This window comes from Puma concolor, chromosome C1, assembly GCF_028749965.1.
Source record: "Puma concolor isolate L17-30 chromosome C1, mPumCon1.1.hap2, whole genome shotgun sequence".
Classification (NCBI taxonomy): domain Eukaryota; kingdom Metazoa; phylum Chordata; class Mammalia; order Carnivora; family Felidae; genus Puma; species Puma concolor.
Genome location: NC_141674.1, coordinates 13,180,623 through 13,202,980, shown reverse-complemented (window position 1 = coordinate 13,202,980; position 22,358 = coordinate 13,180,623). Strand labels below are relative to the sequence as shown.

The window sequence follows — 22,358 nt, the reverse complement described above, 5'->3', positions numbered from 1 at the left end:
GCCCCGTTTTCTGAGAAGATTAGCACAGGGCCACGCACACACCAGCTGTTTTCGTTCCCCTGGTAACTGTGCCAGCTGGGCATGGAGGTGTGACCCGGGCTCGGGAGCTGGTCGGTGCCTGTGAGGTCACTGGCTGGTCGACTATTTTGTCACCTTCAACCTGAACGAGCCTGGCCCCCGGGGGCCTTAGGACAACCGTTTGCTGGCCACCGGCTATCAGCAGGACCTAGACGTGTCTGTGCCTTGCCTCTTCCCCGAGTCCTCTGGCCCCAGTCTGCATATCGGAGCAGGTGGAAGGTGTTGTGTGGAACAGATGCTGCCAGAAACTTTATCCGGAAGACTTTTAAAAAGACGGATTCCCCGGGCCCCGCTCCAGAGGCCTTGAATCAAATTCTGTCTTGGTGGACCCAGGAATTGGTATTTTTAAGCAACTCCCAAGGCGATCCTAATGCAGGTGGTCTGGGGGCGGGGGGCAGCTTGCTGCTGGGGCCGAGTGGGGGTGGGGGGTGAGGAGTGGGGGGTGGGGGGAGGGAACCTTGCAGCCCAGGCTCCGAGCGCGGGGCTCGCGGCTGCAAACACCCCCAGTGGCCGGGAGGAGAACCCCTGGGTTTCAGATGGGGACCTGGCTCCCGCTTGGGCTGTTCAATCCAGATGTGGATAAGAGGCATGATCTGTTCTGAAAAAAAACTGAAGAAAAGGGCTCAAGGTTATCCTCACAATGTCACTCTGGCTCTTTTGCACTCCTAGAGGCTCACTGGGTAGGAGAGGGGAGAGGGTTTCCAGTGGGTCAAGAACGGGGCGAGACCTAGCACAAGCCCGGCACGTGAGGTACTCGGCGTGTATTTGCCGAGTGGTCAGATGAGCGAACAAATGAACCACCGTTTCGTGTGCTATGTGAATCCTGGCGAAAAAAGATGCACGGCTCATGATAACATGCAGAAAAGGACAAGGACGCGATGGGACTCAGACTCTCAGATCAACCAGGGTCCGACCGCCCTTTTCTCTGTACGGAGAGTGAAGGAGGAGCTTGCCCTGCACCTTCGAGATGAGTCTGCAGAAGGGCCAGTTACCTTCCCAAAGGGAAGCAAGCCCCTCTGCTCTTTGGATCAAACCGTGCATGTGTCTAAAAACCAGCACGGTGTTCCGTCGAACAGATCCCGGGGGCCTCCTCTCCTCTGCGGTCTCTGCCTGGCTGCTTCGAGTGGTCCAGTCCTTAGGTCCAGCGCCTCCCCGACCCCCACGCTTTCGCCCAGGCAGTGCCCTCCGCCTGGAGTGTCTGCTCCCCGCTCCTCTTTGTCTAAAACCTACTTCTGCTTCTAGGGCCACTTCAAACGCCACCTTCTCTGTGATTTCCCCGGTCTCTCCAGCTCTGATTCATCACCGCATTATATCGGAATCTTTCCTATGACAGCCATCACTTTATTACGCGAATGGTTAGCTATTTATCTCCGTGTTTTATCTCCCCTTTCTCTCCCTTCACTCCACAAATATTTATGGTTCCTCTCTAAAGGCCGGGTGAGGGTATGGGGTTACTGAGATGGAAAAGACAGAGCGGAGCCTTGGGGGAGCTTCTGGGCAAGTGGGGGTGGGGGTAGGGGGCAGGCTTTAAGCTCCGAGGAGGCTGGGGCCGCATCCTGACCGCCTCTGGGCGCCATGCCCCAGCTCTGTGCCTTGGATGCAGCAAATGTTCAATACGCGCTGTCTCGAAGTCATAAAGGAAGTGGCATTTCCTCCCGCGTCCTTTCTCCTCCAGGGTCTTCTAGCATTCACTTGATTTCTCCCACATCTCCCCCCTCTGATAAATATGAATCAGGGAGGTATAACTGTGTACTCGCGTTCTCCACGCAGCCCCCAGGCTCCTCCCCATCCACCCAGCTGTTCTCCGCCTCCTGCCACGGCTCCAGGGGACGGCGCACGGGTTCACGGGAATGGTAAGCAACCCTTGGAAGGACAGCTGGCTCTCTGGCACTGCTTTGCCTCCTGGCCCCTGCCAGTCCCATGCCCTCTCCCAGCTTACTCAGACTTGGGAACTTAGTGCTGAGCAGAGGCTCATCCGGGGAGGGCTTTGTCTTCCTTCCCGGACATCTCCAACCCGCCTTCCACTTGGCAATGGGGGTGAGCTTTACAAGATACATATCACATCAGACCATGACCTCTGGTCGCTTCAGCGGCTTCCAGGACACTGAGAATGAATGCCAGCTTGCCCCCTAACTCCGGTCACCCGGCCATCCAGTAGCCCCGAGATCACATCACGCTTCCTCACCTCAGGACCTTTGCACTTGCTGTGCCTTCTACCTGGAATGCTCCCCCTGCCACCCCAACCCTGCCAGTGACTTCTTTTTGTCCTACAGATCGCTGTTTCGATGTCACCTCCTATGAGACACCTTGTAGCCCCGCCTCCACATAGTCCGTTATTCTCGTCCTTCTCTCATCCAAGTACTAACCAGGCCCGACCCTGCTTAGCTTCCGAGATCAGACGAGATCGGGCGCGTTCAGGGTGGTATGGCCGTAGACTGTTCTCGTCCTTCTCTATCACGTTACCTGATTTCCTTCACACACTCATCGCCAGCTGTCAATATTTTCCCTCATTCTTTTAAACGTATTTTTATGGTCTGTCTCTCCTCGCCCCCTACACCGTAAACCTCACAAGAGCAGGTCTGATTATGTCTTGCTCACCATTTTATCCCCAGCACTGTCCCTGACATATAGCAATTGCTCAATTCCTTGGTGATGAATGAAGGACGAAGACGTTAGAGAAGGCACGGGGGCCTGAACTGCTCCCTCTTACGTTCATCTCGCAGCAGGGACAGCTGCGGTGGAAGAACGCCAGGACTCACCCACTCCACGAGCATCTACAAACTGTCTTCAGTGTGGTGGGGGTGGGGGCGCTGGGCTGGGGAGACAGTGGGGAAGGCCACAGACCCAAGCCCTGTCCACGGGCTTCGAGTCCAGTGGCAGAAGCAGACTTTGAACTCCTAGTTGTCAGGGCCGGGAGTGTATGGGGGGGGGGGGGAAGCACCCTAGGGTATCCGACCCAGTCTGGGCGGTCAAGACTGGCTTCCTGGAGGAGGTGGGGTTTAAGCTGGACCCGAAAGGATGCTCAGGGCCTTGGCAAAGGGAGGTGGGCGAGGTGCGGGAGGGGCAGGAGCGCACTCAGCCCCTTGAGTCTAGATTTCCTAGACAGCGAAGGCTGCTTGGAGCTCCTCACGACATCCTGAGCAGACGGAACGGGACAGGGGAAGCAGCGGACGATGGGGCACGGGTAGGCACGTTCTGCAGGGATTAGTGAGCTTTGCCCACGCGGTCTTCCCCTCGGTGGGGGGACCCATCCATTTGCTCCAGCTCTTCTTGGTCTGGTGGAACGGGTGAACGGGTGAACGGGGGCCGAGGCAGGGCCTGCGAGGGCAGGTGTGGAGGATGGCCATGTGCAGGAGGCCAGCTGGTGGGACTGTCACCCACTCAGGGCGGCCCCTGAGAAGCAGACCCTGTGACCAGGGGTTCCGGAGCCGGTGGCCTATTTGGGAGGGTGTCCCAGGAAGCCAGGACGGGAGGGAAGAAGCCGATACAGGTGCATCCCGGAGGCTATTGTGGGCAGCCTCTCAGCCTCAGTCCTGCTGGGGAGCTCGAGGGGACAGCGAGCACCTGTCTGGGTGGTCCCAGCCAAGGGGCAGGGGGGCCAGGAGATCCATCCAATATCTCCCGTCGGCCGAGGCTAGTTCTCTGGCACACCCACCCCCACTCCTTGAGCAAGCTGAGTGGGGCTACGGCTGCCTGAGAAGGCTGTCAAGCGGTCAAGGGTGTGAGTGGGTGCGGACACCTGCCACATCGCCCGCGTCCCTACTAGGATGGCTCCTTCCCATCCCTCAGGCCTTGGCCAACCATTTGGATGGCACCCCAGCACGAGGGTCCTTCCCGGCTCTGCACCCCGCTCGCCCCTCATTCAAATTCACACCTTTGCGGAATATGTGCTGAGCCATTCACTTACGTCTCACTTCCCTTGTTTACTATCTTCCCCCCGACGAGAGTTTAATTCTACCATGCCAGACTCCTATTAGGTGCTCAATTAAAACGTCCTCGGAAGGAATGAATTACTGCCAATTCCAAGCTGGGAAGTTCTGGATTCTGAGGCTCATTCGACAGACATGTGATAGATGGGGCCTCTGGGGCACTGGGAGGGGCAGTGACTTGTCCAAGGTCATGAACCGGGGTGCTACCCCGGGCGGCAGAAGCCCCGTCACCCCCACCAGATGCCCGCCCCTCCGGGAACCCCACCAGCGGGCGGAGACGCTCTGGGAGTCCCTGGGGCTCCTTCCGCTGCCTGAGAATTGCTCTCTGCCAATTCTTGGTCATCCAGGCTTCCTTCTCCCCCTACTTTTCCCAAAAGCTGAAGAGCAAGCAGCTCAGACAGCTGTGGAGCTGGGACTCTTCTCTAGTTGAAATGCATTAATTTGTAAATATCTTCATTTATATGTAAATGCGGAGTCCCCGCGCCCCTCCGCCAGCCCTAATGGGGCCCTGCAGCCTGGAGACGCAGCCTCCTTCGGCACGGCTGCTCCGGGCTGCCGGCAGCTCTCCGTGATCCGATTAGACTCTCTCCTTCCCTTCTGCTTTCGCTTCCCCCAGGCTCCTCGGTGCGCTCCACCTGGGAGGCCACCACCGGAACCGAGGCTGGGGAAGGAAAGAACACTGGCCACGAGTCAGCACTGCTGTGTGACCTCGGGCAAAAGTCATCTCCCTCTCTGGGCTTCCGTTTCCGTCAGGCGTGAAATGGGCAGGGCAGCAAGGTGTGGGTACAGGATGAGGTGGCTTGGGATCCTGATGGGGTCTGTGTCGTTCCAGCAGGGAACCCTGGACCTCGCCGAACTTTGACCCCGTCTGTAAACCAGGGCTAGAGAAAACAGCAAATCTGCCTGCATGTACAGGGTTGTTCGCGGGGATTAGCAGAGGTTCAGGGCGTCTAAGGCGCCTTTATGAGATGTGAGGAAAGGTGGGGTTTTTTTGTTTTTTTAATGGTGGAAGAAGGAGGATTTTTTCTGGGCAAGAACAGGAACACGCAGCCATCGCTCAGCGACTGAGGCAGCGCTTTATGTGAATTAACCCGGGGACCCTCCCAAGGCTGGAGCGAGCTTCTTACTGTTGTCATTGCCTTCTAGAGACTGGGGAAACTCAGGCAGAGTCCCCAAGCCGGGGTGACACTAATGCAAGGTGGGCGGAGGGGCAAGGATTGGAAACCCAGGCCGTGGGACAGAACTCTCCCTTAAACCCCACAAGGATTGTACGAAGCAGATCCTACGAAGTCTGTTGACAGGTGAGGAGACTGACACAGAGAGGGGTGAAGGCCCTTGTCCAAGGTCACTCAGTCGGGAGTGGCTGAGCTGTGTTCTGGGAGAGGGTGGGGGGCCAGGGCTGCTCTGGTGGTCCCGGGCTTCCTTCTGGGTGTAGGAATCAGATGGAGGGGGGGGTTGGAAATGATGGGACAGGCTGTGGGGGGGGGGTGATGGTAAGCACGTGGGGAGGGCGCAGAGGGGGTGGGGTGGGGGTCTGGGAAGCATGGGGGCTGATCTGAATGTGCACTTGCCCCAGCATCATCTGTGGTTCCCAGAATAGTTGTTTTCTTGTCCAAAATGAGTTTTTCATCCGGACTGTAACTGGCTTGTCTTAGGTGTGCCTTAATACCTTAAGGTGCCCCAAATCCTTTTTGGAAGCAGGTCCAGGGGAAATCATATACGTCAATAAGGCATCTGTGCGGCCATCTGCCCGCCGCCTCCGTATCCCTTCGCGCCCACGTGCTCACCAGACCTGCCCCCGCAAGGGCGGGCTGGTTCTCAGCTCCTGGCACAGAGCCCGGAGAGGAGGGGGACCCAGAAAGGTCCCACCTTCCGGCTTACAAAGTGCACAGCAGATGATCATCTGCCAGATTCCCCGTGCCGGGCTGGGTGAGCCCTGGGCAACCTTCCCGTCCCGTTTTCTTATCTTACCCGCGGGGAGACTGAGGCTCAAAGGGACGAGGAGCATACGCAGGGTCACCTAGCCAAGGTGCAGATTTCACTGTGCACCTACTACGTGCCAGCCCTGCACACTGCTGCCTTCTGCCTGGGCACTGGGCAATGCATTTGCTTGTGTTGTGTGGAAAAACATACATACACGTGTGTGTGTTGTGTGTGTGTGTGTGTGTGCAAGACTATGCCCGTTCAGTGCCAGTCTTTAGCTTTTCATCAATGCAGCGGGACTCCCACCCCTCTCGCGGAGCCGTCCGGCTTTGGGGTAGATTTGCTCTGTTACGGCGGGGGGGGGGGGGGGGTCGTCAGAACAAGGTGTCCTGCAGGAAGGCGTCTGCTTGAGTGGGTCCTGAAGCCTGGTGAGGAGTTTACCAGGTCGCCAGAGGGAGAGGCACACTGGGAAGTGAGCATTAAGGGTCCCAGATGTAAAATAGGACTGGGGCCTTTGGAAAGTGGCACCCACACACCTAGAACACGGCAGCGCATGGGATGGGATCTGCTTCCTTCTGGAAAGAGGGTAGGGGTAGAAATATTAAGTATCTCTGTCCCCGGGGACTCTTCCTCCCCAACCTGCTGCCGCTTCCGACCTGGGGTCCAGTTGTTTAGGGTCGGTTTTGCTTGCCGGGCAGGGGCCTGTGGGGACTGGGAGAGGGTATTGCACGGGCTTCAGGACCAGGCAGAACTGGCTCACATCCCAGCTCTGTCCTTCCCGGCTGCAGGACTTTGGGGAATGTGGCTCACCCTCTCTAGACCTCAGTGTCTCCACCTGGAAACTGGGTTTGGAAAACCCACTTTGCGGGACTGCTGGGAGGAGCTGGCTGGGGAGGCCGACGTCGAGGGGCACGCGGCAGAGTGGGGACGTGACCCCTTTCCTGCTCTTCCTTCCAGGGCGCGTCCCTCTAGGCGCCGGGTTCCCTTCTGCAGCACAGCCCCCAGCCCTGCCTTCCAAGCCCATGGAAGGTGATCCAGAGAACCGGCAAGAGCATCGCAGGGCAGATAGGAAAGGGCTGGGGAAGTGGCCCCCAGCCCCCGGCCCCCAGCCCCCGGCCTCGACCCCTAGTCCCTGGCTCCTGGCCCCCAGCTCCCGGCCCCCGGCCCCTGGCCCCTGGCCCCCAGCCTCAACCCTTAACCCCCAGCCCCCGGCCCCCGGCCTCAATCCTTAGCCCCGGCCCCCGGCCCCCGGCCCCCAGCCCCCAGCCCCTGGCCTCGACCCCTAGTCCCCGGCCCCCAGTCCCCAGACCCCGGCCCCCAGCCCCTGGCCCCCTGCCTCAATCCCTAGTCCGTGGCCCCCGGCCCCCAGCTCCCAGCCCCCAGCCCCCAGCCTCGACCCCCAGCCTCCAGCCCTCGGCCTCGATCCCCAGCCCCCAGCCCCCGGCCCCCAGCCCCCGGCCTCCAGCCCCCAGCCCCCGGGCCCCTGGCCTCCATCCTTAGCCCCGGCCTGCAGCCCCCGGCCCCCGGCCCCCGGCCCCCGGCCCCTCACCTCACGGTGGACTGGTACACCAGGTCCTCCCTCTTGCGGTAGTTCTCCATGTACGAGTAGTTGGTGGAGAACATGGCGTCGAAGGTGAAGATCTTTTGCTTGATGGTGCCGCCGTCCGTCACCTACAAGACAGCACAGAGGCAGCTACAGGGGAGCGCTCGGCCGGCCTCGCCCCTTTCCCCCAGACAGAGCGCGGACGGACGCAGGGACACTGGAGATTCAGGGCCAGGACGCCCGGCCCCCGGGGGCCCTGGGCGAGGCTGCCAGGAGACGCGTCACTGCCATCACCACAACGCTCCCAGGTCATCCCCACTCTGCTGATGTGTAAGCCGAGGCTCTGGAGCAAAGGGACTTCCCAAGGTCCCACGCCGGGAAGGAGCACAGCTGGCTCTCCTCTCTGACAAGAATTTCTGGTAAATTCTGTAAGGGGTAGGCACAGAATGGCAGGGGAGCCCAGGCAGCCCCCGTCTGGGGATAGGGTAGTCACAGAGGGCTTCCTAGAGGAAGGGATGTCTAAGTTGCCTTCTGAAGGGAGAACAGGAGACAGGCAGCCTGGCAAAAGGTGGGAGAGCTCTGTAAGCAGAGGAGACAGCAGGAGCAAAGGCCCCGTGGTAGGAAGGAGCAGGTATGCTCAGGGAAAGAGGATTGTGCTCAGCGTGCCCGGTAGGCAAGGGACCTCAACTGTCCCTGCAGGCGACGTGGAGGGGGTCACCTTGGATTCCATTTACAGGTTCCTTCAGGCTGTAGGGTGACGATGGTTGGAGGGGCCTGTCTGGGGGCAGAGGGCTCTTAAGAAGGCTGGGGAGAACCCACTCTGCTGTCACAGGGCGGAGGGAAGAGGACAGCTTGGGGGCTCCCTCTCCTCCAGCTGCCCTGGGGACGGGAGGGAGGTCACGAGGCCCCCACCTCCCCAAGCACACGGAGGCCCAGAGAAGTCAGGGGACCTCCGGAGGAGACAGGAAAGCCTATAATGGAAAACAAAGGCTGTTCCGGTGCCCAGCTGCTCGCGGCTGATTGAAAGCCGGACCCAAGCGTCCCGCGCTCCAGCTCGCCGCCCGCCGCATCCTCTTGCCTGCGCTGCCTCCAGCTAATGAAAGTGTTACTCCACAAAGCAGCAAGGTATGTGTTGTCACTGTTTCAATTATTTATCTGTTTACTCGGCTGCAGTTTTCCCTACAGTTTTCCGCCTGCGTCAGCAACTCTATTATAGACCGGGAGCTTGCAGCCTCTCGCTGCTCAGCTGGGCTCCGCGCTAACAGCCTGCGACCAGGGAGGCCTCATGCCTGGGCCTGGAGAAGTGGAATTAACTCCCCGCGGCTCTGCATGCTGGAGGCAGGGGGGGCCGGCTGGGAGGGCTTTCTCCAAGGGGCTGGGCTGGGGGGGGGGGACCCTGGAAGCTGCTTGGATCTGTAGCCTTCCTGGGAGCCCCGGCCTGGGTGCGGCTGGGCCCCTCTGGGCACATCTGGCTTGGACCACATCTGTCTGGCCCAGGTGGTGTCGTTACTGGCTTAGGGGACACAGGTTCAAGGCAAGCTGGCTAGCATTTATGGAGCGCCAGCTGTGTGCCAGGCACGGGTCACATCAATGCGTGTCACCCCCACTCCCGCCACGGTCTGCAAGCTCATGAGGAGTCAGGAGGCCCCTGACAGTCCCGGGACCCCCAGGGAGCCCAATGGGCAGGGTCAGAGTGATGATAAGCTTCCGGAACCCGGGGCGCAGGATCAGCGTTGGGACTCCCCTCTGCAGGGTTTCTGCTTACCCCTTGCCAAGCTCAGGTCTCTCTGACTCTCCTCTGGGCTTATCTTCCTTCAGCTCATACTTTTCACTTATTTTCCCCTCTGGGGGCTGTGTGCTCCCCTCTGAGGCTGTGTGCTCCCCGCTGGCCTCTTCCGCAGCACTGGGCCCGGCTTCCCAGAGAGGGATGGCCGAGACTGAAGGACCAGGGAGGAAGAGGAGCCAAGAACCTTCAAACCAGGACCCTCGGTGGCGGTGGGGGGGAGGGCATGATACTGCCCAACCCCCAGGGGACAGTTGGCCACGTGTGGAATCATCTTTGGTTGTCACAACCCGGCGGGGGCGCGGGTTTCGTACTGGCATCTAGCGGCAGAGAGCGGGGATGCTGTAACCAGCCCACGATGAGCAGCACGGCCCCAAAGGTGATCTGGCCCCCCCCCCCCCCCATGAGAAATGTGCCTTAAGCCCTTGCTTCCTGCTGGCACACAGGGTCCCTGCAGAGGGAGCGGCAGAGACAACAGGTGGCCCGTTGTGCAGATGAAGAAACTGTGGCTTGGAGAGGAAAGGAGATTTAGCCACGGTCCCACGCGGGGCTCCTGGCAGGGCTCTGGCTCCCACGGGGCGGGCCCCCAGGGGCTGAGGACAAACCAGCACCCCCCCCCCCCCCAGTCCCCACGACCCTCCGCTGTCAGCAGGAGGATGCCCGGAGCCCAGCGGAGGTTTGAGGAATTTTCTCCCGAAGTCATAAAAGTGGAAGGCGTCCTGCCCATTTGAGTTGCAGCCTTGCCTCTTCTCTCAGGTACTGCTTTTTATCTCCTCCTAAAATGCGGCAGCCCTTATCGTCCCAATCTCGAAATTCACTCCATTTTTTTTTTATTATACAAAGGAGAAAAAAATCTGTCGGTGAAACTGTCTCCACAAATTTATTCGCCGGGACTGAGGGTTTTATTACTAAGAAAATACACCTGCACCCCACACGTCCACACATTCCCACACACCCCAGATAAAGCACGGAAGAATTATCTGAGTCGTAAATCACTGTTTCAGGCCGAGGGACAGGGGAGTTTCAAGGACGCACCTAGTTTTCCTTTGGTTTTATTTACATCTTTTTTTTTTTTTTTTTTTCCTGGGGCCAAGTCTGGGGCCTTCCTGTCAGCCTAGGAGAAAATAACTGCTTCCCATTAAAGCAGCTTGGGACAGCCAGAGCCCGAGGCTTGTGATGTCCCTTCCCTGGGGCTCGGGGAAGGCTCTGGAAAGGGACTGCCTTGGAATGCACCATCAGGCCCCAGGCCACGGGCCAGTGGCTATTTGCAAGGAGGATATTCTGTGGTTCTTGGTGACAGCAGTCCCTGAGGTGAGGCTGGGTAGGGGGAGAGGGGTTATCACAGGCCATGGGTGGGCAGCAGGTGTGATGAGTGACACCTTCTCTTTAATTCTGGAAACATGTTCCAGGCCTAAGACTTTCAGGCACTGTTCCAGGCCCCGGGGGAGAGGACGAACCACATTTTAGATGTGGCCACAGTCCGTCTGGTGGGGATACACAGCCCACAAGGACCTGAGACAGCAGAGCCAGGGAAAGTGAGGCTGTGGCAAAGATATTTGCCAACTGTGACCTGACACCCATGGAGGGGCCAAGGATTCTTCTGGGAGGAGGGGTGATCACAGAAGGCTTCCGGGTGGAGGTGGGCCTCTTCAAAGGGTGCTTAGTCCCAGCCTGGTGCTCCCGGCCTGTGGGAGGCTTTCAGGCAAGAAGCAAGGCTGATTTTCTCCACCCCCAGTCAAATTCTTGATTTCTGTTACTAACTTTCTACGCCTCGCCTCTTCAAGCCTCAGCTTCCTCATCTGTAAAATGGGATAATGCAACCTACCTCTGTCCCTCTCAGGAGGATTAAATGAGATGACATTTGTAACAGCACCTGGTGTGTGGTTATTTTTATGCACGCTAACACTTTTCCGGGTCATCCCTGCTTCTGGGTCCCTTCCCACCATCCAGAGCTAGGGCTGGAAGGCAGAACAGTTCTTACTGGGAAGTCAGAGGGTGTAGAATGTCAGTATGTGACAGAAGGGGGCCCGCCTGGCAAGCATGGACTGGAGACCTGGTGGGCAGGTGGGCGCGTAGAGCCGGGGCCCAGAGACTTGTCCGCACTCATGAGATCAGCCCAGAGAGAAAATGAAGGACGCTCTGAGCAAGCACCTGGAGGCAGGCTCGTCCCTGGGGCTCTGACACGCTCCTCTGGTGGCCATCGTGGCTTGGGACCGTGAGATCATGGCAGGCAGAGGACGGCAAGGCTGGTGGGAGCAGACAAGGTGCTGTCCTGGAAGGCCAAGGCCCAAGCAATGTGTGCGTGTCCCCTCCCTGGAGGATGAAATGCTTGAGTGTTCATTCGCTCCTGCGACAGATTTTCACCGAATCAGTAAATAGGTCCTTGCGTGTGAGCTACTCCTAGAACATAAACCCTACGAGGGCCAGACCTTTATCTGTCCCGTTCGTTGCTCTGTCCCCAGAGCCCGGAACACGGTACTCGCTCAATAAATATTTGTTGGATGAATGAATGAATGGAATTGAGTCCTTTCAATTCCAGGCACTGGGGTACCAGGCACTGGGGTACCACGAAGAACAAGGAGAACACTCCTTGCCCCAGGATGGCCCGCTGTGTCCACACCCCGATCTGACCGCGGCTGCCTGGTGGGAGCGGGCTGGTCCAGCCGGGAAGTGGCCTCGGACCGACCACGAGGCAGTGATCCAAGGGGGATCAGCAGGAACCTGAGCTGTGGTTTCTCAGACGTCCACCTGCTACAGGAAAGCATCCTCCTTGTGCAAAGGGCCCACTTGGACAGCAGAGAGGAGGCTGTGCACACACTTCGGCAAAAGCATCCGAGTCCGAACTGGCATGTACCCGGCCTGCCTGTACTGCTCAGAAGGGACGTAGGAAGCAGAGACCCGGGTTCTGCCTCCCACAGGCTGGCCTCTGCACTGCTCCCCTCTCTGGGCCTCAGTTTCCTTAAGTGTTCAACGAGGACATGTGCCGGGTGACTTCTGAGGACCATTGCTACTCTGAATGCCCAAATGCTCTGGTGCTAGAACAGCCCGCCCTGGAGACCACAGCCACTCCTGCTCTAGCCTTGCCCTCCAGGGCTCGGCAGCCGCCCACAGGCCCCGAGGCAGCAGACCCTGTCCCAGGGCGCTGGCCGTCCCCCAAATCCGGCAAATCTGGCTTCAGCTGGGTTGGGTTGATTTTCAAGCGAAGCCACCAAAGCGTGGCAGACGGGCTCAGTCCAGCCCGTCGCACGGCCGGCCGGCTGGGATTTTTCATTTGAGAAACTAATGCCTCCAAGGACACCTCCTCACCCACGTCCCCAGGTGCCATCATCCGGAAGAGAGGAAAAAAAAAAAAAGAAAGAAAGAAAGGGGGGAAAAAAACTCACCTCCACCCCCCCCTCCTTCTCTTTGTGTTCCACAAAACCAATTACAGGTTGGAAATAGCTGTAATAAACTTGATATCCCACTTATGGGCCAATCCCGCCGCGGCTGGAAAGTGTAATAGTGGCAGAGAGCGAAAACTGCTGGTGTATTTTGCCGGAGCTGTTTAAATTGCCTGCCTACATTATCCCGGCTCCTCTCCAGCCGGGAAGGAATTTGCTTTCCTGGAAATGGAGCAGCTAAGGTCTCTGGGGCTGGGCAGCGAGGGGGGGCGGGTGTTGTTGCAAGGAAGGTTTTAATGAACTGATTAGACGTGGAAGACAGACGGCGCCTGGGCTCTCGAGATGGGCGACCCGGGTTCGAATCCCAGCCCAGGCAGCTTCCAGGCAGAGCCCTTGGTGTCCAACGGGCAAGGGCCATGCCAGCCCTGGAAGGCTCTTGTTGGGGGGAAAGGGGCATTTAGTTGGACAGTGCAGGTGGGCGGACTGCCGCGCCCACCCTGAGCCTCCTCGGGTCTCGGGTCTGCCGTGGTCGCTGTCCCTGCCTGGCTCTGAGCCTCAGTTTCCTCATCTGTAAAACGAAAGAAAGACGGTAGCTGAACCCATGCCCCAGAGTTGTCAGAAGTACTCAAAGAAAGGGAAGAATAGATGTGAATTTACTGCTCTGTTCCTCGTACTGTGACAGGCGATGAGCATTCTAGAAACTTCTGCCGTGAAGCCACGACTGAGAAGCCCCTTCCCGCCTCACGCAGCCCCACGTGCAAAGAGGACAGCAGACCCACTAGCGTTCCCAACGGGCTTACTTTAGATCGAGCCAGCCCCAGAGCAGGGCTCAAGCCGTCGCGCTTTCCTTTATCGACCGAGCTCTTCTGTGAGCCGCGCCTGATTCGGGAGCACAGCTGGGAACACAGCCCGCCCAACGGTGAAGAAACGCAACCGCCTCACCTACATTTCTGCGGCGGGTGTTTTCTAACCCCTGCACCAGCAGAAGGCGAACTCAGGAGGCTGGGGTTTCATCATCTCGTTCGGTGCTGTTCCCCAGCTCCCAGAGCAGAGTCTGGTGCAGAGCGGACTCTCGGTCCATATGTTTCTAGAAACGAACACCGTGTTTGCGGGCGCGGAAATGGGGTCCAGGGAAGGGCTGCCACTCGCCCAGGCTCCCCAGCCGGTAAGTGGACGAGCGCAGATTCAAACCCGGGTCTGGTTCCAAGGTCCAGATAGGAAGTGATCCAGGAGCGGGGTTGGATGAAATATCGGGCAGGGGGCATGGAAGGCAGGGGGCATCTAGACAGAGGGTAAGTTGGGCAGGGGCGCAGGGCAAGAGGCCATCTGCTCAGGGAGGAGGGAGAAAAAGAAGGCAAGAGGCAGAGGGGCCAGTGAGGCAGCCTCCCCATGGCCTGCTGCGGAGGGCAGGGGCACAGGGCTCCCGGCTTCTTGGTTGCCATGGTGACTGGGGTCGGTCTTCTTCCCCTAGATGACCCCTGCCCACCTGCTCTCCACCGTGGGTCTGCTCTTGAAGCTCCTGGGCCTGAGAGCCGGGCCAGAGCCACCCCAGGGAGGGCCTGGGGGAGGAAAATGCTGGATTCCCGAGGACAGAAGTGGGGGGGACATCCTCGAGCCAGGCGCCACCTACCTCCCCGGATGGCCTGATTCCACCCCTGCTCTGTCTCCCTGGTGAGTCCAGGCTTCCGGCAGGGCCGGGCTCGGGGTAATTGGCTTCCCCCGTGTGTGGGTGGCAGATCCGGTTTTGACAGAGACAGCTGGTGTCATAAATTGCTCTGTCTCATCTGGTTACTGTGGGATGGCAGACAGCAGCTCAGGGATGGGGAGTGGGGCGGGCCGAGGGCCCGGGGGGCTGCTGAGAATGGCAGGCAAGAGCGCGGCTGCTGGCTTCGTGGGCTCCACACTCGTGGGCAGGTGCTCGTGCAAGCGTGAGGACGTGTGTGTGCCACTGGCGTGAGCCCAGGGCCAGGTCACGAGGGTGAGCCCCGGTGCAAATGAGGAAACCTGTGGTTTGGGGGTGGGGGGGGCGGGTGCGTGTCGGCAGGGCTGAGTGTGCAAATCTGTGCGCTCTGGGGCTGCATGTAAGGACAGGCGCGTGTGCGGGCATGTGCGTGTGTGTCCTGTGTGCGCAAATGCGAGGGTCTGTGGGTGTGCAAGAGTGACTGTGTGTGTGCGCGTTCAGGGTTGTGTGTGTCGGTCTGTGGGTTCGTGGAGTGTGTGCACTTGCGTGTGCATGAATGATGCCTGCACCCACAGCGTGAGAGTTTATACACCCTGTTCCTTGCCCTGGGCCACGGGGATAGGGGATGTCGGCTAGGGTGTGCGTGTGCGGCCTGTCCCTTTCTTTCTTTCTTTTTTTTTTTTTTTAATTTTTTAACATTTATTTTTAAGAGAGAGAGAGGGAGGGAGGGGCAGAGAGAGAGGGAGACCCAGAATCAGGAGCAGGCTCCAGGCTCCGAGCTGTCAGCACAGAGCCCGATGCGGGGCTCGAACTCATGGACGGTGAGATCACCACCTGAGACGAAGTTGGGCGCTTCGCCGACTGAGCCACCCAGGCGCCCCCAGCCCGTATGTTTCTGAGAAATGCCAGCCTGGGAGGCACCATCACCCCAGCCCGGGCCCTGGGCAATCTCCCAGCCCCGCCAGTCAGATGCAAAACCATAGGTCAGGGCCCAACCACCTGAGCCCTTCAGACTCCACCAGGCATGGGCTGCTCTCAGACCTCCCTCCTCTTCTCCTGTGTACCCCCAAACCCACACTGCGGGGCTAGTGGCCAAGAAGCTGGGGAGACCGGGAGGACGCATACAGATGCACAAAGACGCTCAAACTTCTGCGCACAGCAGAATCACCTGGCCAGGTGGGAGGAGGGTTTTAAAAATGTCAATTTCCTTGAAAGCCCACCCCAGAGGTTCAAATTCAGTGAGTCCTGGGCGGGACCTGGGTTTTGCATTTTTTTAACAAGCCCCATTGGGTCGGTTGGATGCAGGGGTTGGGGACCACAAGAGGGAGACTCTGCCCTAAGCCCCTGGCACCCCCCCCCCAGCCCCCAAATAGGGCCTCTCTGCAGCTTTCCCAGGTGGCTGTCAACTACCAGACCTTGGATGTCCTGGGAGGCCCTGGAAGCAGGAAGGACCCTTGACTGCCCCTCTAGACCCTTTCTCTACAGAAGGCTAACCTGAGGTCCAACCAGGAGAGGGACATGCCCAGGGTCACACAGGGAGGAGGTGGCAGGGCCGGGGCGGGGGGAACCAGGTCCTTGGCTTTGAAGAACCCCCTCTTAGCCCTGCACACCTCTGATGCTCGCAATCCAGACCCCAGAAACCACGCATCCCCACTGAGTGCCGTATAGCTGTGGCACCGGGGACATTCTTGTCAATCAGGGTGTCATATCCTGCTCCCTGCCTTCTGACGATGAGCCCCAGCATTGGAGATGGCGCTGGGACGGAGGAGGGAGGAGGGATTGTCCCATCTCTCTCTCCCCGAAGGTCACTCCTCACTTCCTGCCATTAGCGTTCATTCCTCCAGCTCAAGTGACCTCAGCTTCTCATTGGTCTATTTCCTTGTTGGTTCATTCAGCGCTTCGTGGGGGTCGGGCCTGTGGCCAGATCGTGGCATCAGACAGGGTCCTGGTCCTCAAGAGCTCACAGAAAGGGCGGGGCAGGGGCATCGCAGAGAGAAACACAGGCAACCTGTGCTCACCGGGCCTCGGCCACAGCAGCCTGGAGCGCAGGGGTGAGGGGAGGGCTCAGGGCGGGCTACGCACAAGAGGGCGTGTTGAGCGGTGCCTTGGAGGACGGGGAGAGTCTGCGGGCCAGACGAGAGGCGGAACAGTCTAGCCCTGGAGACGGCCAGGCAAAGGCACCAGAGCAGACAAGAGTGACCGAGGATGCGACCTGGGACCCGTGGGGTGCGGTGGGGGTGCAGGGACTCGGAGCCTGGTGGGGGTGGGGGCGGAAGCAGGACTGTGGAGGGTCGTGCTTCACACAGACGGAATCTGGGTTCGGCAGTCGAGCCCCTCAGTCTGAATCTCATCCAAGTCATTTCACGTCTCCCTGCCTCAGTTTTCTCTTTATAAAATGAGGATAAACAGTAGCGCCACCCTGTTGGTGGCTGGAGGACGAATTGACGTCTCCGGGTAAAGTGCTTGAAGAGTGGCTAACGTACGGTAAACGGTATAATTGTGCGTTAGCTTATCAGTGGCAAAATGCTTAGCACGGTATATTGTACATAGTAGATCTTGTTTTTGCTATGATTTCGTGGGAGGGAGACAGGGAGCCACTGAAGGCTTCAGGCAGGGGAGGGAAAGTTCCCATCAGGGTCAGAAAGCGCCTCTGGCTGCAGGGTGGACGACAGATCCAGGGGCCAGCGGGTCTGGACTTGGGAAGAGGCCTTGAGCGCAAAGAGAAGCGACCATTTCCCCCCAGGCCCCTTTTCAGGGTTACAACTAGGCTTTCGGGTCCCACAAGCCAGTGGGGCCGGCGTGTCCTGTCTGACTCCGGTGTCTGTGTATCTGTGTGGGAGGCTGTGGCCCCCCCCCCGCCTGTGACACCCCTGTGATGTCCCCCAGGGGCCACGCTCGGCACTCGGTGCTCCCACCACCCCTGGGGCTGCCCGTCAGCGAGCGCACCTGTGGGCTGACTGTGGGGACAGATGCCAGCTCGTGGTCGTCTGGCTGACCACGGCAGTCAGGAGGGCCGCCAGCCCTCAGGGAGGGGCCCCGCCGTGCCAATCCGGCCTGTGTCAGCACCATCAGCTGCCCGCGGACCGTGGACGTGGCCCATCCGCTGCCTGTGCCAGCCCGCCCACCTGCTAAACAAGGGCGGAGTGTGCCAGTGAATATTGCTAGGCTGGCGAATCCTGCCCAATGCCATTCGCGCGTGGCCTTGCGGGCAGCCCAGGCCCGGTGGACCCTGTCCTTCCGTCCGTCTGCAGCGGCCCCGTCAGCCCCAGCAGCCTGCTAGAGAGAAAGAGCACTGTGCGGGGAGCCAGGAGGCCTGGACCCCGTCCCTGCTCAGCCACTCACGGGCAGTGGATGCTGGGAAATTTGCATTCTGTCTCCGAGCCTCAGGTTCCCCATCTGTTAAATGGGGTGGAGAATGGCTGATCTCTAAGCTCGCTTCTCGGTATTCCGTGCAGGTGGGGCTGGCAGTGGGCAAACGTGGGTGGCAGAATCCTGCACTTGAGTGGTCACACCACAGCCGATCCAGTGGTGTTCATTTATTCCTTCCTTCAGTAAAGACTCGCCGTGTCCCCGCTATTGCCGGAGGCTGTTTTAGGTGTAGGGGATAAAGCCGCGAACGACACCAAGTCCCTCTTCTGCTAGAATCCGCACTCCAGTAGGAGGAGACGGATAACAAAACAAATGAAGGGAGATCGAAGACATGTATCAGATTGGGATATGTGTCGTGCAGACAATGCAAGGGAGAGTGACGGGTGGAAGGACTGGGGGCCACGGCAGATTAGGTGGCTGGGGCGGCCCGTTTCAGGAGGCCACATTTCAGCTGCCACTGCAATGAGGAGGCAGGGTCAGTCTTGCTTCCCACCTGCTCCCTGTGAAGTCCTGTTTGTTCAAGCTTCTGGCTTCTCATTTAATCCCTACGACACCCCTCTGGGCAGTGCTGCCTGCATTTTACAGATGGGGGTACAGGTCTCAGGGAGGTGAATGGATTCGCTGGCGTGCCCAGTCCAGACCCAGTCCAGCAACTACAACCCTCGTTTTATTGCGTCTTCGCAACTGATTTTCGCTTTCCCGAAGACCGGTCTTTTTTTTTTTTTTTAAGTTTATTTATTTATTTGGAGAGATAGAGAGTGCGAGCGTGTGTGCGTGTGTGCACGCAAGTTGGGGAGGGGCAGAGAGAGAGAGCATCCCAAGCAGGCTCCGCACTGTGGGCGTAGAGCCCGACGCGGGGCTCGATCCCGCAAACTGTGAGGTCACGACCTGAGCCGCGACCAAGAGTCGGATGCTTAACTGATTGAGCCACCCGGGCTCCCTCAAAGCCAGTCTTAATGTTTGTGAAAGGCTGAGCGTCCTTATGCAGATCGCTGGTGTCCCACTCCCTGGCTTGGTCCTGGGGCTTCATGTCTTATCCCCTCTAGTGTCGGATCGTGAACATTTTCAAACATACACCTGCTGCCTAGCTTCCACAAGGGCCGTCTGGCCACACCAGCTCATCACACGCTGCTCCTTCTCATCCTCCCTCCCCATCCACCTGCCTGTGTTCCTGCCGGGCATCCGAACGTCGCGGACATCAGTGCTCTCTACCCCTAAGTGCTCCGGCACACACATCGTTACGAGTTCCATGTTTACTTACGGTTCTCTCTTTGGAGGTTTCGAACTTGCGTGCCACGAAACGCACAAATCTCAACGATAAGCGGCACACCTCTAGGTAACGCAAACCCCTCTCACGATGTCCAACGCCACCATCATCCCAGAAAGTTCCTTCTTCCCCTGCCCCGTCAGTCCTCTCCCCTAGAGCGCGACCGTGATTCCGAGATTTCTCACCCCATTTATCCCTGTTCTAGTATTTCATAGAATGGGATTACGGCATGCGGTTTTTAGCGAAAGCTCTTGGTTCCTGGCATATTTCTGAGATCGAATCATGTTACTGCGTGCACTCATAGTCCGTTCCTTTTTCCTTGTTTTAAATTTTTTTAATGTTTATTTTTGAGAGAGAGAGAGAGAGACAGAGTGTGACTGGGAAGGGGCAGAAGGAGGGAGACACAGAATCCGAAGCAGGCTCCAGGCTCGAGCTCACAAACCGCGAGATCGTGACCTGAGCCGAAATAAGATGCTTAACCAACTGAGCCACCCAGGCGCCCCACAGTCCATTCCTTTTTATCACAAGTAGTATTCCGCTGGAAGAAGACACCCCCATTTGTGGTCTCTTGTCAGCATGCTTACAGCATCTGCATTTGTGGCTTTTTAATGGACCTATGCGTTTATTTCACTTGCTACTGCTTTGCTGGCCAAAGGGTCAATTTGATTCAACAAGCGTTGCCTGAGAACCTACTATGTGTTAGCTCCCCGCTCCCCGCCCCAAGAACCTACTAAGTGTCAGTGACCCCAGCCTGGGCAGGGGTCTTGGGCTCTGAAAGCTCTAAGCAGGCACAGAACGTCAGGATGAACGGGACCCAGTGCAACAAAGACCCTGGAAGGTGCTTCCTCTTGGCCCAAAACGCAACCGGAAGCCAGCGGGCAAGGAAGCCTAGTGATGCCACTGGTCCTTTGTGCCTCTGGGCACAAAGAAGGATGGAAAAAGATGAGGTGAGTCCGGGAAGATGTCCACAGAGGGACAGATGGCATGGATGTCAGTCTAGGGATCCAGCAGGCTGAGCCTGAGTGGCTGCCTCGCTTGGGGGTTTCCATGAGATGCTGCACCTTATCTGGCTGTCTCCCAGCCGGGTAGAGCGGGGTCCCTGTCCCCTCCGCTCCCCTCATTGGACGGCTGCTGACGAGCACACGGAAAACAGCACTGTCAGAGAGATTCCCATAGACTGTCACGTTTCTTCTCACGGCTGCCTCACGTCTGATCACCGAGCTGCACCCAGTGGAAAGACGGGGCTGGCCCTTCCCCGCTTTTGCATCACAGCCGGGCCCTGTGAGGTGGGGAGGCAGGGGAGCTGAGAAAGGAAGGCTGGCTCTCCACTCCCTTGGCTTGGGGCTTGGAGACTCTGAGCCCCAAAGCAGAGCCCTGGGTGGACATTTCTCCCCATAACCGCTCCCAGGATAGTCTTCCAGTTTTCCATGGGAGAGGCTGCCCACCGTGGGGTCAGCCCCACCGTACGCCGTCCGTGTGCTCACACAGGGCCCTGTCTTAGACGGCCTCGTGCTCGGTTTAATGCTCTGCTGTTGCCTCCTGGAAATTTGAAATTTGTAACCATTTTTGAGGGAAGGACCCCACATCTTCCTTTCATACCGGGCCATGCCAATGAGGTAGTCAAGCCTATGTCCAAGCGAGCAAGAGTCTTCTGGGCCTTCCCTTGGCCCGATTCCTTACACTAGACCAGGACTCCGCAAATCTTCCGTACTTGTAGATATTCTAGAATTTTCAGGCTATACGGTCTCCGTCACAACCAATCAACTCTGCAGTTACAGCAGGAAAGCAGCCACAGACCATCTATAAACAGATGAACGGCCGTGGCTACGTTCCAACGAAACCTTAGTTGTAAAAACAGATAGATGATGGGCTGGATTTGGCCTGTAGGTCATCGGTAGCCAAGCCCTGGTCTAGATTGCGAGCCTCTCCTCTCCTTGTCTCCCTGTCTGATTCTGGCTCATTCTTTACGACTCCACTCGAAAGCTTTCCCTAAGGTCTTCGGATTATTCAGCAATCCCTCCCACCCCTACCACCACCAGCACCTGTACATATCTATTTACTGAGCCTGAGCTAAGAAACAAGCTCTGTGCGAAGCACAGGGGCCATCGTAGTGAGCAAGGAAGCATAGCCTCAGCCTTCACGGAGCTTTGTGGTAAACGCCTGGGGAGTCCTGCCGAAGGGCGGGGCTGGGACCAATTTGTTCAATACCGTGTATCTCCAATCTCAGCATAATAATGTGTTAGCAACATGAGTGAACCGATACCCAAATGCATAGCCAAATGCTTACAATTCTTTCCTTTGAGTTGGACCACTTGAGCCCCTGGATCATCTCTGAGATGGACCTGGTTGATGTCTTTACCAGAGAGGTTGAGCAGCTTGCCCCACGACACACAGCAGCAGGCTAGCGACAGAGGTGGGATTCAGACTCTTAGGTCAGGACCGTTTCAACCATCGTCAGGGGCTGGACTTAGGCACTGGTTTCCTAACAGAGCCAGGAGGGCCACACGGGCAGCTATTATCTCCGGTCTCAAGGAAGGACATTCCTCTCCCCACTGGGTCAGCAGGAGGGCTGGATTATTTCCTCTGAGGGAAAGAAAATTGAAGTCTGGTGCTGGGTCTTTATTACAAGGAAACTGTCCAATAAAAATCACCCAGTATATTAAAAAGAAAAATCTTTACCTGGTGTTGAATGAACACTTGGTGTTATTACATCCCCCCAAAATCCCATTTGCTTTTCATTATAGGTCTGGTTGTGTTTTGTTTTCTGGTCCCCAGAGAGCAAGGATTTCACCGGCCGGGTGATTAAAAAGAGGAAGAGAAAAAAAAAAAAGGCAGTGGGCTTTGGAGTCAGACCATCTTGGGTCCAAATCCCAGCTTGACCATAGAGTCACTGAGAAACTTAGATCGTTCATTAACTTCTGTGAGCCTCAGTCTTCCTGTCTATAAAATGGGGATATTGCTCCCTTTTTCCCAGGATTGGGGCAAGGAAGAAAGGGTGATGTAATCGATAGTTGCCACGCTGTGCCAAGCACCTATACAGGAGACGGGGCCCCTGATCTCAGGGAGAGTACATTGTACTGAGACACCAATCATGCCCACAGGCATCAGAAAGTCAAAAGAGGAAGGGGCGACCGGGTGGCTCAGTCAGTTAAGCGTCCGAGTCTTGATTTCAGCTCAGGTCACTATCTCCCGGTTCTTGTTTTCGAGCCCTGTGTCGGGCTCTGCACTGACGGCGGGGGGCCTGCTTGGGATCCTCTCTTGCTCCCCTGGTCTTTGCGCCCCTCCCGTGCGCTCTCTCTCTCTCAAAATAAATACACTTAAAAACCAGAAAGTCAACCGAGCGAGACGATTTTGAGTGATGCTCGTGGCTACGAAGCAAACAAGCCACAGCGAGGGGCCAGAAGG

General features: G+C 57.9%; 1 protein-coding gene and 1 long non-coding RNA gene across 2 annotated transcripts in view; one reads left to right on the top strand and one right to left on the bottom strand.

The window, feature by feature from the left end:
* Window positions 1-22,358, bottom strand: part of IGSF21 (immunoglobin superfamily member 21) — a 232,003-nt gene that overhangs the window by 66,705 nt on the left and 142,940 nt on the right. Inside the window, exon 3 of the mRNA XM_086715833.1 lies at window positions 7,480-7,601. Coding sequence (XP_086571959.1) covers window positions 7,480-7,601 — 122 coding nt within the window. The remainder of the gene's footprint in view (window positions 1-7,479; window positions 7,602-22,358) is intronic.
* On the top strand, window positions 4,626-7,085 carry LOC147577807 (uncharacterized). Its single transcript, XR_015254137.1, has 3 exons — window positions 4,626-4,784; window positions 5,154-5,308; window positions 6,888-7,085. It is a non-coding gene; the product is annotated as an uncharacterized LOC147577807 (long non-coding RNA).